Source organism: Carcharodon carcharias, chromosome 5 (assembly GCF_017639515.1).
Source record: "Carcharodon carcharias isolate sCarCar2 chromosome 5, sCarCar2.pri, whole genome shotgun sequence".
In the NCBI taxonomy this organism is placed as follows: Eukaryota; Metazoa; Chordata; class Chondrichthyes; order Lamniformes; family Lamnidae; genus Carcharodon; species Carcharodon carcharias.
Window position 1 is genome coordinate 170,291,694 of NC_054471.1, and position 16,887 is coordinate 170,308,580.

The window sequence follows — 16,887 nt, forward strand, 5'->3', positions numbered from 1 at the left end:
CATAAGCATTTCAATTGGACTTGTTGGCATTGCCAAGATTGGCCATCTGGTCATTATTAACAAGGGAATGCACATCTTTTGCTTGGACGTTTCTGGCTATACTTCTAAGTTGCCTCTCCACTTATCAAAGAATGAGACTGGATTAGTGAGTTTGATGGACGGCTTTACCTAACACCATTGAAAAGGGAACAAGGTCATTGGCTCCTTTGGACAGTTTGTAGCTAGGGTTATTCAATGACTGGATTATACTGGGCTTCATAGCTCAAGAGTCAAGTGTTAGCTTTCCAGCCAGCAGGATAGTTCTATGTTTTAACACTGCATCAACCAGCTGAGAAGCAAGGTTAGTTTAAAGGCTGTATCCTGTTGCATAGTGTAAGATCTGAGCATCTGATTTGGGAAGTGAATGGCATCTTCATTATTTTATTTAATAAAGCGGACACTGAAGTGTATGATTAGTTTTTTTATACAAATTCTATGTGTTTTGCTGTTGGTTTTCAGGCTCCATGTCAGTCTGCTAAGAGTGTAGAGTTAGTCTGATTTTCAAAGAGAGAAGAATCTTGTCGTAGTACCTAGTATATTCCAATAGCTGTTTTGCAAGTACCTAGATAATTGGCCAGGTTAAAGCATAGTCTGAATTGTAAGGTATATGATATCCGCCTATTATAATATGTAGGAACAGGCATAGGCCATTCAGCCCCTTGAACCTGCTCCGACATTCAAAAAGATCATGGCTGATATGGTTGTGGCCTTAACTCCAATTCCTTGCCTGTCCCCTCCCTAACTCTCGACTCCCTTGTAGCTAGTTATGAGAAATAACTAAAATTTGAGCTAGACCATGTGATTTTTGTCCCTGGCTTGGATTGCAGGAATGCTGAAAGATTTGGTGGGGGTGGTGGGAACTAAAGTTACAGCACCAATGGAAGAATTGCATTTCCTGATGTTTTCTGTATATATTTACTTATTCAGTGGTGGTGATGATCTTTACAGTTGGTTTTTGACAACTAAGGGGTAGAGTTTCAGGTAACCATTATTTCTGGGAATAGTACCACAAGTAGGATTGACTTTGTGACTGCTCTTCTATGTAGTTTTTTGGGGGTGGGGTGGGAAGGAAACCTTGTAGTGCTGTTGTATCAGCTAATGTGTTCCGACCTTGAGTGTTAACAGCTCTTGTACTGCTCCAGTCAGCTAGACTGACAAGTGGTGGGGGGTTTCATTGTAGAGCATGGAAGCTAGCACAAGGAAGATAATGTATTTATATTTATAGAGTCAGTCTATTATTCTGGTAGATATTCTTATAATACTCCATATCGTGAAACAGTTAGAGTTCATCATTAGGTGTTGTAGTTGGCCTTCATCATAGGAACTGGTTTAATATCCAGCCTACACTGATGGAATGAATGTCTCTGTCTTCCAGTTAAAGAGTAGGAAATGAATTTGAAAAGTCTTAATCCGGTTCTTGTTGCAATGAGTCTACAGAATAAACACTCTAATGTGGCACAAAAATGATAGGAATGCTGGTGTAAGAAATGGAAAATGTTATGCATTCCATTCTGGACACTTGTAAAGTTGGAGCTAAGGCACATTATTGGACAGCTTAATTGTGCATCTGACTGCGTTCTACCATATCTGGGAGTGTTTTCTGATAATATTCTATTCCTAGCACCAACAATAGCAAAGGATTCTTAAACTGGAATTGGGAAAACAGGAAAAGGTAATCAAAAGCAAAGCTGAAGAGTTGAGTTTTGAGGAGGCCTTTTCATTATGAGGAGTGATGAAGCAAGATTGGGGGTTGTACCAAGAGAATTCCTAATGTTGAAAGAGAACCCTACTGCATCAGCATGATGTTTTCTATTCCCCACACTAATCCATGGCCTGGCCTCTTAAAATTGACGGAAGTGGTGACTGAAGACTTTGCACTGATGTTGGTACGGGGCAAGGGGCCATGGAAGTGTGAGTTTGTGGGAGTGGAGCAGCCCTCATCTTGGTGAGCACAATCTCACTAAATGGTTGTGTTTTTAAGAATGTACTTAAGTTGTCTGTGTCTACAGGATGAGATAAACTATTGGTGTAATTACCTTTTAAAGCCTGCTGTGGTATCATTCATTCACTGTTTTGAGATAAACCTACATTAAGCTAGTATGATTAAACTTGAAACATGAGCAAAAAAATGCCGGAACATTACTTTTGTTTTTCTCTCTACAAATGTTTTTCCAGCATTTTTTGTATTTATTTCAGATTTCCAACAGTCACAGTATTTTGCTCATGATGAAAACTTAATTCGCCTTAAGTTGTAGAAGATTTGAATATGTGCTTTCATGTAGAAATTCAAAAATCATATGCATCTGTGTATCGTTAAAGTCCCTGTATTTTCCATATATTGCAATAAGTTTAACTTAACAAAGGAATACACTAGCATATGTAACTTACCAGGACATAGACAACTTGCAAGCCTTCGAAGAACAGATTGTGATTGCAATCAAAGCTCCCCAAGAAACCAAATTGGAAGTACCTATTCCTAAAAAAGTAAGATGCTTGTTAACCATTTCAGTTTCTAGCATATCTGTTGACCTGGAGATACCTGACTACATTTGTAAGTTGTGTTGAATTAGCATCTTAAAATGAAGCATTGTCACTGACTGCTGTCCTGCATATGGCAGTGGTTTGGGAGCAGACTGCTAACCCTGACTTTTCAAATGGATAGAGATATGTGGCCCAGGGAAAAGGATGTTTTTTTTTAAATGAACATTTCACACAAGAGTTTCTAAAAATTAACATAGGGTAATCTTATGAAATTGGAGTTCAGGCATGTTAATGGGCTGATGCTGGGTGTCTAGAATGGGAATATGTTTTGTTTTCAGTACAGAGATGCATAGCTTAATTGAACATAAAAATTATCCCCAACAAAAAAATAGACTTTGTGGTTTCAATTGGAGGGCCCAAGTTTGAATCTCAAGATTAACGTCGTCACTGTGACTTTCTGGAGATCATGACAAGATTGTTTGTTTGTACAAGTGAAGGAAGGAAAAAGTGCCCTTGTATCCTGCTCCAAGATATCCATTGGTGGGCAACTGTGGAGCAGGAAAGAACGTTTAGAGGTAGAGGGTTCCTGGCAAGAATTTCCATTGACTTGAAAGAAATTAGTGCTCTAGATCTAATGGGGGGCAGAATCAGTTGAACACAAGAGCTTTACTAATTTCATTCCAGCACTAAAATGTACAATGCAAACTTATGGTTTATTATTGAAACTGCTTGGAGTTAGAATGGACTAAACAGGACCTTTTTTCCAGATTTATTTTCTCCAGGATTACTAATATCAAGAGGAAAGAGTTTTCACCCTATACAATTAATCTGGTTTCGAACACAAGCTCTGGAATCAAAAAGAGAATGTTGTATACTACAAGAACACCTTGTTCACGTTGCCTTTCTCAGAATGTGATATTTCAGGTCACCATTTGCTGTCAATCATCCTCTTTAGAGCAAAGCTCATACCTGTGATTGAACATGGGGACATTTTGGTCTGTTTGGCTCAGTGTGAATTTTACCATCAGTGGGAACACTAGACTATTTCATCCTAACCATTAAGTTTAACCAAAGCTGTAACGGAGGAGGGGGTTGGCTTTGTGGACTCCAAGGGAGCACTTTAATGAAGTGGCAGGCAGATGATGATGCAAACCTAACTAGAAGTTCCTGATCCAATGTTTGATATTTTTTCTGTGGTTAGTTATAAGACTGGGAATATATCATAAATGTGTTGCTGTCTTTGACATTTTCCTTTTAAACAACAACTGAAAACGTAAGTATGCCAGTTTGAAATCCTGGCCCAGAGTTTCTGACCCTGACATCGGACAAAGCAGCTTAAGAGAGAGAAGAATTTTAAGTGCAGGGTACGTTGAGTGTAACGTAAGTTTCCACAACGTTTAACATGGTTTTTAAAAATAAGATTGTGCTAGAAGCCAGTCCCAACCACACATGCCCCCATCCATGAAACAGCGAAAATGCCAAGTTTCTGTCAATTGAGCCTATTTGCAACAGTTTTAGAAGGCTCGTCAGGTTAACCTTTTTTTTAGGTGCAAAAGCACTAATGGGCAGGTGTTAAAAGTTTTTAAATCTTAAAAGATATTTAATTTACTTTACTAAAAGTGACTAGTAAATAATGAAACTGATAAATAGTTCAGTATAGTTTTTTGAAATCATTTTCAGTGATTTAAAATCAGGTTAGTCACAGCTGGTGCACTAGACACAATGCATATTTTTTCATGTTATGCTCGCTTCCGGCTGTGTTAATAAAACTGCATCAGGTTATCAACCTTAAATACACCAGGGCCTGAATTTTTCAGTTGGCAAGTGGGGGTGGCCATTTTACACAGGCGGGCCAATTAAGGCCCGTCCACTGTAAGACATGAGCCATAGCGCTCAGTGCTACCTGTGTGGGCAGAGAGAGGAGGGGGAGTCGAGCCCAGTGTTCTGAAAGAGCGGCTCAATCTCCCTGAGGCACACAGCTGCCTCTGGGAGATTGAAGCACTTTTGAAATAAATAAATAAATAAATTTTCAAAATTTAATTAAACATGTCCCCTCATGTGACTGTGTCTGTGACTGTTATATTTCAGATTTTTTTTTATTTAAGTGCTATAAGCTTTAGGAAACATCCTGCTCATGGGATGAGGTTTCCTAAAAAAAAACGTGAAGGCTGCCTGGCCTTTTCGCCTGCCTGCCAACCTTAAGGTTGGACAGGCAGCATAGACAATTACATTAATTAATTCATGAATGGCCTTAATAGGCCTATCAGTTATTGGTGGGCGCGCAGCCAACTCCGGTGCGAGACAGCGAGATGACATCAGGACGCAATTCCAATGTCATCGCGCATTATTTTATGCGCCGGTGTGTCGGGCCTGCCCCCACACACCAACTTAAAAATTCAGGCCCAAGTTATATTTTTTAATGCATGGAAGTAAAAAAAAAAATTACGTTCTCTCGTCCTGGTTCTTGGAAGATTTTACATTTGCGATTATGCAAGTACATATGAGCAGAAACTTGAACCATGACTTCATTTTAGAAAACCAGCACAATTTCAAGTGCAGTCTGCACCCAAATTTCTGAATGCGTTTTAAGTGGAAACTCTATCCCACAATCTCTGTATTTCTTTGTAAAATTTGCATTTTATTCCCTTTCAGAATTCTTTTAAAAAAAAGCTTTTCTGTTTGTCTAGGAAACTATCCAAGTTCATATAAAAAGTACTGAAGGGCCAATTGATGTCTTTGTCTGCGATGTGAAAAACCTGGACGAACCTCTTAAGAAGGTTACAGACAGCAAAGCCAGTGAAAATAAAGAGACCTCTGCAGCTACAGGTGACATAGTAGCATTGCCACCTGATAAAGGTGAAGCTGCTTTATGTGTGACTTACTGGATGGAATGAACAGCGTTTTACTTCATGGTGTTGCATGTTAAAATTTGATGCTAGGTTTTTGGTGGTGATAGAAAATTTATTTAGAAATGACTAAGTATATTTTATGAATTTTGACAAGGTTAAATATAGTAGATGAGAATGTAAGCAGAGTTTACTAGTTCACATGTAAGTAATAGGAATTAGCAAAATCTACCATTGTATTTCTATTTAGTATTGCCATTTAAAATAACGCAGTGCCAGTGTCACAATCTATGCCTATCATTTTTCTTCATGGAACAAAAGATTCATACTATTGGGAAATATTTTAACTCAATTGATTTTGACAACACTTTCTCCCATGCAGTTTACCTTAGTTGCAATTTGATCTGTGCTATAACAGCCAATTTCTTGAAGAAAAAATTGGAAATTTTAATTATCTACAATGTACATACCTGTAAATCATTCAGCTTACCAATTGCCATGTGACTGTACCGCAGTTCAAGAATTTTGTATACTATACCTTCCTTTCCCTGTGCTGAGCCTCAGTAGAATACAGGAATTTTATTTTGTAGGCATTCGGTTTCACACATGTTAATTGCGCTCTAGCTTAAGTGATCATGCGTGAATTGAAGCAGAATAGGTTGGGAGGCAATTTGATTATGTCATTACAGCCAAGCCTGAATCCCTCCTTACTCAGTATTTATATGTGCAGTTCCAGCAGGAGTCAGTGGTGATTAGGAGCAGGAAGCATGGCTGACGTTAGACCACTTTGGAAGGTGTGATTGGTTTCCACTTGAAAATTGTACGCTCCAGTTATTGAGTTTTTTATTCTAAGCTTCATTTTGTGTTTCATATTTTAGAGCAATGTTATTAAAGCATTTAATCTTCAGAATATTTCCTTCCAAAATTCAAAAATGATTTTTAAACTTGACATGGTGGCTGGCTGCCTATTTTATCTGCCATTTTGAAGACCGAACTATTTAACACTAGTTCCTTTACTTACCTCCAGCTCATTACCTAAGATTAGATACTTAGCAATTTTTAAATAAGGCCATTGTAGAGTTTAATTGTATTATGTTCTGTTAATATTTATTGGGTTTTAATTATTTTTTAATGCCAGAGCAAAAACTTGCAGAATAATTGGTGTAGGGTGTTTGTTACAATTCAGTAGGTCTGAAGAAGCCTCCGTAGTCATACGCAGGTTAACTGTAAGTCTTCATTGACTCAGAACTATTTACAAATAACAGTAAAGGGCACAAGGTAGGAGCTGTCTCCACGTTTGCTGGTATACATGGTTCTGTCCAACACTCGACTGCCCCTGGGTGAGGGTCACGTGCTCTGTTACAACATATGTGGGTGTTACAGTCCCACAGGAACTCTATACGTGCCAGACCCTTATACTACAATTGATGCATGTAATTATGCTGCATTGTGACTATCATGTAACATGCTAAAGACCAGAACCTTCAGTATCCAGTTATGGCACACCTTGCTGACCACTGGTCAAAACCTGCTTACGGAACCAAAAGAAAAGTGAAGGTGTCTTGTGAAGACATGCACCTGGTGCAGCTTGAAAAATTATGCGGAAACAACTGCAATCCACTTTTATTGTATGTTACCAAGAATTAGTAATGTGAGTTTGCACACAAGTCAAAAAAGTATTAGTATTAACGGTTGGCAGATCCGGTGAGGTATAGTTTTGGAAAAATGTGAATTGCCAAAATAACTTGCTTGCTCAAATTAGCCTTTGTAAATATTTTGATAGATGAAAAATTCATCATGAAAAGTATCAACAAATTTACAGAATATTAGCTGTGAATGTGTATAGTAAGCATTTTTTCATTTGCTGTAAAATCTTCAGGGTAAACAATGTGATGATTAAAAACTAGTAGCTAGAAAACTACACTTTTTAAACCTCACCACTGCAGAAAGCATTAGTCAGTTTGTTACATTGGAATAAAATCTATTGCCCATTCTTTATGCAGACTTAGGTTGCCTATTCAATTACTTTAAATCTGTGGCACTTTACCCTTTTACTTGACTGAGAATTTTCTTTACCCTGCACTGAGACACCAAAGTAGCTCTGATGCAACTGAGAGTCTATTCAACCCTTAAATGCATTGTTTTGCCATTTTTAAATTTTGTTCTAAACTTTTGTTTTAGTTTCCTGTGTTAACTGCAATCAGGTTTTTTTAAAAAACTAAAAGACATAAGTAAATCACTAGAAACTTTTCTTGTTCAATCCTTATATGAAAATTGACTCCACTAAATGGCTGCTCTTTTTTTTTGGAAAAATATTTACTCTATAGGAAGTCTTTGTTTGAAGTTATTAATTGGCCCCTGGAAAACACATCATGTTTTCCAGGAATATACAGGTGTGATGTCATAATATAGAAATAAAGGTGTTATGTCATAATCAGGGTAATGTTCCTGAAGGAAGGCTTTTGGAAGGTAGGTTTCCATGCCAACATGCACAATAACATTTTCAAGTTGAAAATGTAAGTTAAATTTATTGACGTTTTCTAACTTGCGAAAGCTAAGAAAACATAAATTTGGGTATTCACCAAGCTGGGAAACCTTGTCTCACCTAGGGGAATGGACGACTGGTGGTGGAGGTGGGTTTTACTGGAGATGGGAAGGATAGTTTTGAGAACTATTGGAAGGGGTTTTTTGAGGACTCACTGGAGGGCTATAAGGATTATTTGAAGCATCCTTTCGAAGGATTTTTTGCAGTGGGGCTTTTAAAGAATTTTTCCAGCGACAGCTGCATTTTTGATTTTTTTTCTTTTCTCTGTAGCACACTCTTAGTTGACTGCATTGCTAATGCTTCTGTTCACTCTTGAACTACCCTCTGTCAGGGCTGTCTTCATCAAAGGTGGCCTCTTCAAGCTTTTTTAAGGCATCACCAAGTGATCTTGAGCTAAATGTCTTGGTTAGTTGTTCTTATTCATCGTCCTCCCCCACCTCTACAGCCCTTTGTTATTTCCTTTCTTTCAGGTCACTCTGCAACATTCTAAATGTTTAACTCATCCAATCCAATTTGCTTGGCCATTTCTACAATTGTCTCTTGGATTTTCTCAATACGTTCCACATAGCCTTTGACTTTGATACAATCTGGCCATGACTTCCTCCACACATCATTTACATTTGATGAGGTAATCTCACTCTATGCCACACAGATGTTATGAATGTCCTTAACAAGGTTATAATTCTTCCAAAATTCCTTTAGGCTGGAAGCCTCATTACCTTCAGTTTCCCTGATGGCCTGCCCAAAAGTTCTTCTGTGGCAATCGCACCATGATCCATAGGTTGAAAAATGGAGGTGGTGTTATGTGGTCGGAAGATCACCATGACATTGTCACTAAGATCATCAAGAGCCTTAGGATGGCCAGGAGTATTGTCCAGGAGGAGCAATGCTTTGTTGGCAAGATTATTTGCTGAACAATAATCCTTCATGGCAAAACAAAACTAGGATGTGCACCGATCCTCAAATTGCTTGGGTTACCCATGTCTTCTTTGTTGCCCTTCACATAATAGGTATGTTGTTCCTTGAATAACCCTTCATTGCCCTGGGAATGGTGCACAAGCATCAGCATCACCTGCTGCATTTCCACCAAGCAGCAGTGTCCCACATTGCTTTGCTGCTTTAAAGCCCGGCATACTCTTTTCTTCTATTGAAATGTATGCCCTGGAAAGCACCCTTTTTCAGAATAAACCAGTCTCATCACCATTAAACACTCATTAAGAAGTGTATCCACCCTCCTTAATGATTTTGCTTAATGTTTTGATGAAAGATTCAGCTGCTTTATCATCAGAGATAAAAACAAAAAACTGCGGATGCTGGAAATCCAAAACAAAAACAGAATTACCTGGAAAAACTCAGCAGGTCTGGCAGCATCGGCGGAGAAGAAAAGAGTTGACGTTTCGAGTCCTCATGACCCTTCAACAGAACAGGAAAAGTAAATTTCCAAAGACATATAGAACAATGGGATTTTACACATTAAAGAGAGAAAACATATAAAAAGAGAAGAAGACGTGTGGTGGCCATGTAAAATTTTGAAAGGTATACGGTGTGACAGACTCTGAAGAAGCTCGACACTCGAAGGGTCATGAGGACTCGAAACGTCAACTCTTTTCTTCTCCATGCTGCCAGACCTGCTGAGTTTTTCCAGGTAATTCTGTTTTTGCTTTATCATCAGTACTGGCAACTTCCCCACTTACATTAATGTAATGCAAATTAGCCCATTGTTTTTATACCTTGCAAGCCACTCACAACTAGCATTAAATGTTCGAACTTTCACCACATCTTTCTTAAGGTCATCATACAAGCTCCTAGCCTTCTGCTGAATAAGCATTAAACTAAGAGGTATGTGTTGTTTAATTTGATTTCAGTTCAATTGGTTAGCTGCCTTTCCATGTCCATTATAATTTCACTCTGATCATTTCTACTTAATCTAACATCAGCCAAAGTAATTGTTAGCTTACCAAACTGTCATTTTATTGGTGTTTTTAACCATTGCTTTCACCATTGTTGCTGGTAAGTTAGAAGCTCTAGTGATAGCCACTGCACGTTCACTGAGCACTTGAAGTGTAACTTGTTTTCTGTCTTTTCTCAGCAGAAAGCACTTCATAATCACTGGCTCTTTATTGGCTCGATATGAATGAATTTTATGGGTAAAATTAAACAAATAATACCACAACAATTCAAGATGGTGAAGGGAGGGAACTGCATGGGAGTTAGATGGGAACATCCAGGCATAAGCGAATCAGCGACAACATAATGCGAGTGCAGGGTATTAATTGGAGATAAGTGTTAATATGAGGACATCCTGTATTACCCCAACATTGCCAAAACCACCATCTTGGAATATGGTTTTTAAATAGAAGGGTTATTCAGTTGATGCAGCACTCTTTAAACTATCATGATTTTGTGTTTATTTTACTCAAACACTAAGGGTAGCTGTTCAAATAATATATTTAATTTAGAAAAAGCCTAATTATAATGTCAATGCAGCATATTGGGACACCAGCATACTATTGCTTTGAGTACTAAAATACCCTCCTCCTTTCCTGCCACCCTTTCCATTTTCATGTCTACCATTTATGAATTCACCTGCAACTCTGAAGTGAGGTGCCAACTAGAGAACAGTTAAATCCCCTGAGAGGGAGTGAAAATAGACAAGTTACCACTATGCAACCAGTGTACTTTTTCATGTTTGAGACAGGCCAACAGTAATGAAGTCTAACTTCAGGTTGACAATCTGCCCCTCAACCATAGTTGGTATGTGACCAAGGTCAACCAATAAAGAATGGTGTTATGATGTGGCAGGTGATATGTGCCAGATGGACCAAATCTACTATGCTATCACAACAGTTCTGCAATTTGTGTTTATTATGAGAAGATTTGTGCACTGAATTCGGAAGTAATGAGTCCACTAACACCTTTAGTCATTTTAAAATTAAATTAAAACATTTGTTAACAAAAGGGGAAAAAAAACAATAAGCAGACACAAGATTACAGTTACACAGTTATTTAGTCTTAACAGTTCTGAAAATTCTTAATTAAACAGGCTCCCCAACTATAAACCCCCTTTAAGGTAACAGTCCAAAATAGATCTGAAATTATAAAATCAATCCAGCAAAGTTACCACACGCATCCACTTGACAGTGGAATTCCTAAAGCTTTTAACACATCTCTGTACTTCACAACACAGCCGAGTGTCTAGAGCTTCTTCGGAGTCTGTCACACTGTATACCTTTCAAAATTTTACATGGCCACCACACATTGCCTTCTTGCCTTTTTATATGTTTTCTCTCTTAAATTAGTAAAATCCCATTGTTCTATATGTCTTTGGAAATTTACTTTTCCCATAATATAAAAACCTTTCATGTTGCCAAAATGGTCAGTACCTTTGGGAAAAATAAACATTATGCTTGGTCTTGCTTATCTTGTTAGTTGTAAACATCCTACCATCCCTTTGAAAATCAAACAACCCCTTCACTTATCGAAAAATGCAAATTTCATTCACACGTTATCTGTGGAACCCTCATGCTCACTTGTTCACCTCTATTTCAAAAATCTGCTTTGCATCTAATTCTTGATAATTTCAATCTTGCAGTCCATCTGAGTCTAATTCAATTAAATCAGTCACACAGACTGAACCATCCACACACACCCCCATAAGCCTACAATAATATTATGGAAAATTCTATAGTTTCGTGACAATGGGAAATAAGGGATATTACGTTGATTTTAAAAATATTTTTGAATATATATATGACTAGATCTCCACATTGATAATCCCACACATTATGTAAAGCTCTGTTGTTTCTGTAATTAGTAGAGTTAGGACCAGAGGAAACCAATGCATGATTGCTTTTGTGGATGCTATTGAAGAAGTCAGCACTCATTTGGCCTTAAATATTCAATTTCTCAAACAGGTACAACTCGAAGCAGACTAAGAAATACCTTTTTCCTTCCCACTCTCCCTTGCCCTTCAACCAAAAGCAGTCTGTGGGTGGGAGGTAAATCAGGTTTCCCAAGTGTAGCAATCATCCCTGTTGTTAAACCTTTTCCCATGAAACCTCAGTCAGCATTGGTGTCATTCAGCTTGACCAGGCTGTACCATTCATCTTCCTTTCTGATCTTATTCTGTATAAATTGATGACTTTTCCCCCCCCCAAAACCCATAACTTTGAAGGCAAAATCATTGTATGTAACACAACCAGGGGGCCAGATCAGGTTAGCTCAAATTCAAGGATTTGTTGATACCTCCGACCTCATTTGGTATGAGGATGATAGAATCCTTGTCCTTGCCTCAGGTTTTTGCCCAGAGAGATATCCGAATCTCTCACGACACAGGAAATCATTTTATCCACACTTTAAATACTTTTTCCTCTTCACTTGTGAAAATATTAGGTTCCGCTATTGCTAATCATTTGCTAATGCCACTGATAGTTGATGAGAGCTGTGGCTAGCTCCCTTGTGGTTCAAACTGCAAAAAGGGCAAAATTGCATGGTTTTACCTCAAAAGTTCCTCTGTTGTAACACTACCTTTTTTTTTACAAACTGGGATGCTTCTTTTGCAGATGTTAAATTGTGTTATGTTTATAATATGCAGAATTGCTGCTCAGCTTGCAAAATAGCCAAGTTACAGTCCTGTGCATAAAACCTCAAGCTATACTTGAGTCAGATATTTTATGCCTTGTTCATCAAATGAATTGTAATCATGCCAACTTAATTTATCTGGATGAACTTCCTCATAATTTTGAATTTAACTTGATTGACTTATGACCCAGCCTGCTGTTAGGTGATGCAATTATAATTTAATGCTTTTTGAAGTCTGCTTTTTTGTACTGATATATCAATATAAGTAATATGTAATGTGTTTTTTTATCATTTCTGAAATGCGTAATAAAATAATGTACTTGCTATCTGCTGTTTTTGTGTGCAGAAACTTTATTTAGGATTTGATTGACAGTAACAGCTGTATTGCATTTGCGTCAGGATAGTTGCCTGCAATAAAATGACATATATTCATTCTTTCATTCATGCTGTGCCCGAAGGCAAATCCTTGGCTGTTGTCTGCTGATGCTTCATCCTGAGCCGTTTCCTTGACAGTTTTTAATCAGTGGTGGTTTGCCATTGTCTTCCACTCTCAAGAGCAGGGCAAGGAAGCAGGTCTCAAGTTTACCTTAGCTCGAACAGAAATTGAACCTGCACTGTTGTTTATTTTGGACCACAAGCTAACCTTCTAGCCAACTGAACTAACTGCTGATCCCCCAAAGTGGCATACTTTAAAAAAAAAAATTGAGACACCTGGTTGTTGATTTTTCAAGGAGGGGACAGGATTGATGGACATAAAGCCTGGAGAGAGGTAATAGCAGATACATTCAAGTTTGAAAGTCATTTCACAAGAGATGTTGGGAGACTCTGGGTGTAAAAGAGTAGGTTTCTGAAATTTAGTGAATCAAACTAGACATATCCAGTTATACTTCTAACACTCCTTTTACATGCAGTATGTCATTTTGTAATTTTTAATTGAATTTTCAAAATGCTATCCCCTTTATAGACACGTATTGTTTAAATGTTGAAGCTCATTTAATCAGCTTTTAAATTAAATTAGAAAATTATTTTTTCTTTGTTGAAAATTGTAATATAGCCCCAAGGTTATTGTATTTTTATCCAGGTGCTAAACATGGAGACTGGTTCCTACTAATTATAGACCATCATTATGTCTTTATATAATTACTATATCAACTTTAATTAGGAATTATTAAAGTTGCACCCTTGGAGTTTCATGTATTGAGTGTCTGTTGGCATCACTGTCTCAAATAAGCTGTAGTATAGCCAGGTGCAGAATAAAGCTCCTGCTATTTTGTACAACTTCAGAAGAGCACCCTCTGCTGTGAAAAAGAATGAGTTCGCAAACCAGTCATTCTGTTGCTTTCTTTGAGTGAGATTGCTCCTGTGTTTAACTGTATTGTGCTGTGGACTTCCACCTATAGGCAACTGGGTTACTTGAGGAACTACCCCAAATTTCTGATCGGAGTAGAGCTCAACCTGTGTCCAAGAGTGAAAGGGCTGGCTTAGGCAAGTGTACCACACGCATCCTCTTAATCTGTTTTTCATGGGACACGACTAGCAAAGCTTAAATTAATGATTTTGCAGTATTTAATATCAAATGATATAAGTTATCTGCACAACTTAAGATTGAAAAAAGAACTTAGGTAGGGGGCAATGATTGTTTCTGTCATGCAGCAATGTAAATGTTAACGCTGTATCTTTTGGAGAAAAGGAACTAAAGGTAACTGCTTAGTGTCAGGTACATGTACTAATACACATTTACTCAGCATTTTTTTGTAATGGCATTTCTATCAAGAACTTTACGTTTTGCTTGCCTTTCATCTTCACATTGGAGTGGGTGTAGAAAAGGTTTACAAGAAAGATACCAGGGATGAGGGACTTCAATTAAATGTATAGATTGGAGATGCACAGGCTGTTTTTACAGAAGGGAAGGTTAAGTGGAAATTGGTGCTCAAAACCATCAGGAGTCTGGACAGTTTAAATAGAGAGAAGTTATTCCCATTGGCAGAAAGGTGACAAACCAAAGGACACCGATTGCTTTTCCATTCACCTTAAATCAAAGGTGACAGGAGGAAAAACTTTAATGCAGCATGTGGTTAGGATCTGCATTGTGTACTGCCTGAGTTGGTGGAGGCAGATTCAGTCATGGCTTTCAAAAGGGAATTGGATAATTATCTGGAGAGAGAACATTTGCAGGGCTACAGGGAAAGGGGGAGGAGTAGGACTAGCTGAGTTGCCCTTGCAGAGAACCAGCATGGATGCAAAGGACCGAATGACTTTATTCTGTACTGTAACCATTCTATGATTAAAAATGTTTAAATGAATGTAACCATTAATCTATACACAATTAACAGGCAACATGTTTAAAATTAGAATTAATGTGCCAGATGGGAACAGAACTGAGAATTGCCAGAGCTACAACAACCAAAGAGAACAAAACAGTTGAGTAAGAGCAATGAGCAGAAGTAGAAACTGAATTACCAGGACTCAAGTAGCTACAATTCAACGGTACTTGAATTTCCCACAAATCATTGAAGAAAATAAGCAGATACTGTAATAGAGAGATGGTAGGGCTGGTATTCTGGAAGAATGAAAACAATTGACTCCAAATAATTCTTTCTTGTAACACTTTTTGTCATCAGACATGCTACAGCATGAGACAGCTGGTGTGACTTTATTTTGACTAGATAATGATTTTCATGGCTAGGGGTATTCATTTATTGGTCATTTTTACTCAACTGTGTTGATGTTGAGTTTATTAAATCTAGCACTTTATCTGTCAGTTATGTCTGAGAGCCAGGGGAGATTGTTTTGTAATTATTTAAAGTCTGTCTAATTAGTAACAACTCATTAATAGTTTCTCACTTTGGCATAATGTAGATGTCCTTCATATTTCTTGGGAAATTATTTTCTGAGCAATCCAATTTGCATATGAAATTTATAATGAATTAGAATACTCAACTTAATGGGCAGAATTTTGCCGTCGGCGAGCAGGGGGTGGGGCCCGCTCACCAACACGTAAAATGATGCAGGATGAAGCCTGGGGGAACCCCCGAAGTCATCCCGCCCCATTTAAATTTTTAGGAAGGACAGGTGGAGTGTGCTTATAAAAATTGTTGGATAATGAGGAGTTCAAATTCAACAAGACAGAGAATAATGTGGATTAGTAAGTAAGACTTAGTATAGGTCATGATATGGGCAGTTGTGTTTTAGAAAACTTATGAAGGATAGGAAGCCAAAGTGATGACACTGGGGTAATTGGGAGTCTAGAGACAACTCACATGGATAAGACTTTCAGTGATGGAGAGGTAGGACAGACGGAGTCAATGTTGCACAGCTGGTCATAGGGTCTTGGTGATAGAAAGGACGTGGGATTTATAACTCAGCTCTAGGCAATCCAAAAGGGGTCAATTCCGGCGACTCCCAAGTTGCCATGGTAGTATGTCAGAAGTGATCTCACCAGAGGCAGCCAATCAAGAAGCCGCCTCAGGGAGCCACGTCCAATTAGTGATGGAGCTAGATTCCAAGGTAGGGAGGTCCATTCGTTGGTGGCCTTTGACATGGCACAATGCCAGGCACCTTCTCTGAGCGATGCTGAGGAGACAGCAGGAGCAACAGCAGCACAATGGAGGTTCCTTCGGTAGGAAGGGAGCAGCTACATTGCAGCAGGTAGAGTACAGTGGAGACATTGGCCCCCTGGAAATGGCTGCAATGACATGCCTGCTGCTTGAGGATTCTTGGGCTCAGAAATATTGCTGGCAAATGATTAGAGGACCTGAAATATTTTGCAGCTTAATTTCCACTGTGATGCCACCTCCTGTCACAGCAGAGAGCCTGTGCAATGCCAGGGAGCTTGCCTCCTTCCACGGCTGCTAATTAAGACCTTAACACTTTTAATTGCCTGCTTGCCTCTGCTGAGTGGGTTGTCAATCCCACCCTCAGTTCACCATGCCCCCAAAGCTATCTCCACAGCGCTGGGAAAATTCCAGCCAACGTGACACAATTACCTGTGCTGCTTATTTTTGCAGCAACCCCACTCCGATTGCAGCACACTCTGTACGAACAGCAACATGGTTCTCCCACTTAAGCAGAACTTTCTGCCTGTCGGGCAGGCCAGTTGGGAGCGGGTGCGGAGCTGATCACCACCCGTGATCAGCTGCATACCACCATTTTATGTGGGCGGGCCAATGAAGGTGCTTGCAAAAGAGCGCAGAAATCTCCCTGAGGCATAGAGCTGCTTGATGGAGATTAAGTTCATTTTGAAAGTTTGAAATAAAGAAAATAAAATTATTTATACATGTCCCCTCGTGACATGTTTATGAATTGTGAAAAAAATTTTATTTATTTAATAAAACCTTCAGGAAACCTCATCCTGCCCGTGGCTGAGGTTTCCTGAAAAATGCGAAGGCCACTTGT

The 16,887-nt window shown here is 38.6% G+C and overlaps 1 protein-coding gene across 7 annotated transcripts in view; it reads left to right on the plus strand.

Annotated features, from left to right (window-relative positions):
* The window catches only part of e2f6 (E2F transcription factor 6), a 56,257-nt gene that overhangs the window by 10,650 nt on the left and 28,720 nt on the right, over nucleotides 1-16,887 (plus strand). For 3 of the 7 annotated variants that reach the window (XR_005943029.1, XM_041187919.1, XM_041187917.1), the window contains exons 4-5: nucleotides 2,409-2,523; nucleotides 5,208-5,346. Coding sequence is in view for 6 of the 7 variants with exons in the window: in XM_041187919.1 (XP_041043853.1) it covers nucleotides 2,409-2,523; nucleotides 5,208-5,346 (254 nt within the window). In the remaining variant the exon portion in view is untranslated. Of the gene's footprint in view, nucleotides 1-2,408; nucleotides 2,524-5,207; nucleotides 5,377-6,096; nucleotides 6,292-12,950; nucleotides 12,992-16,887 lie in introns of those variants that run through there. The other 4 variants (XM_041187916.1, XM_041187918.1, XM_041187922.1 and 1 more) reach the window with 3 other exon arrangements.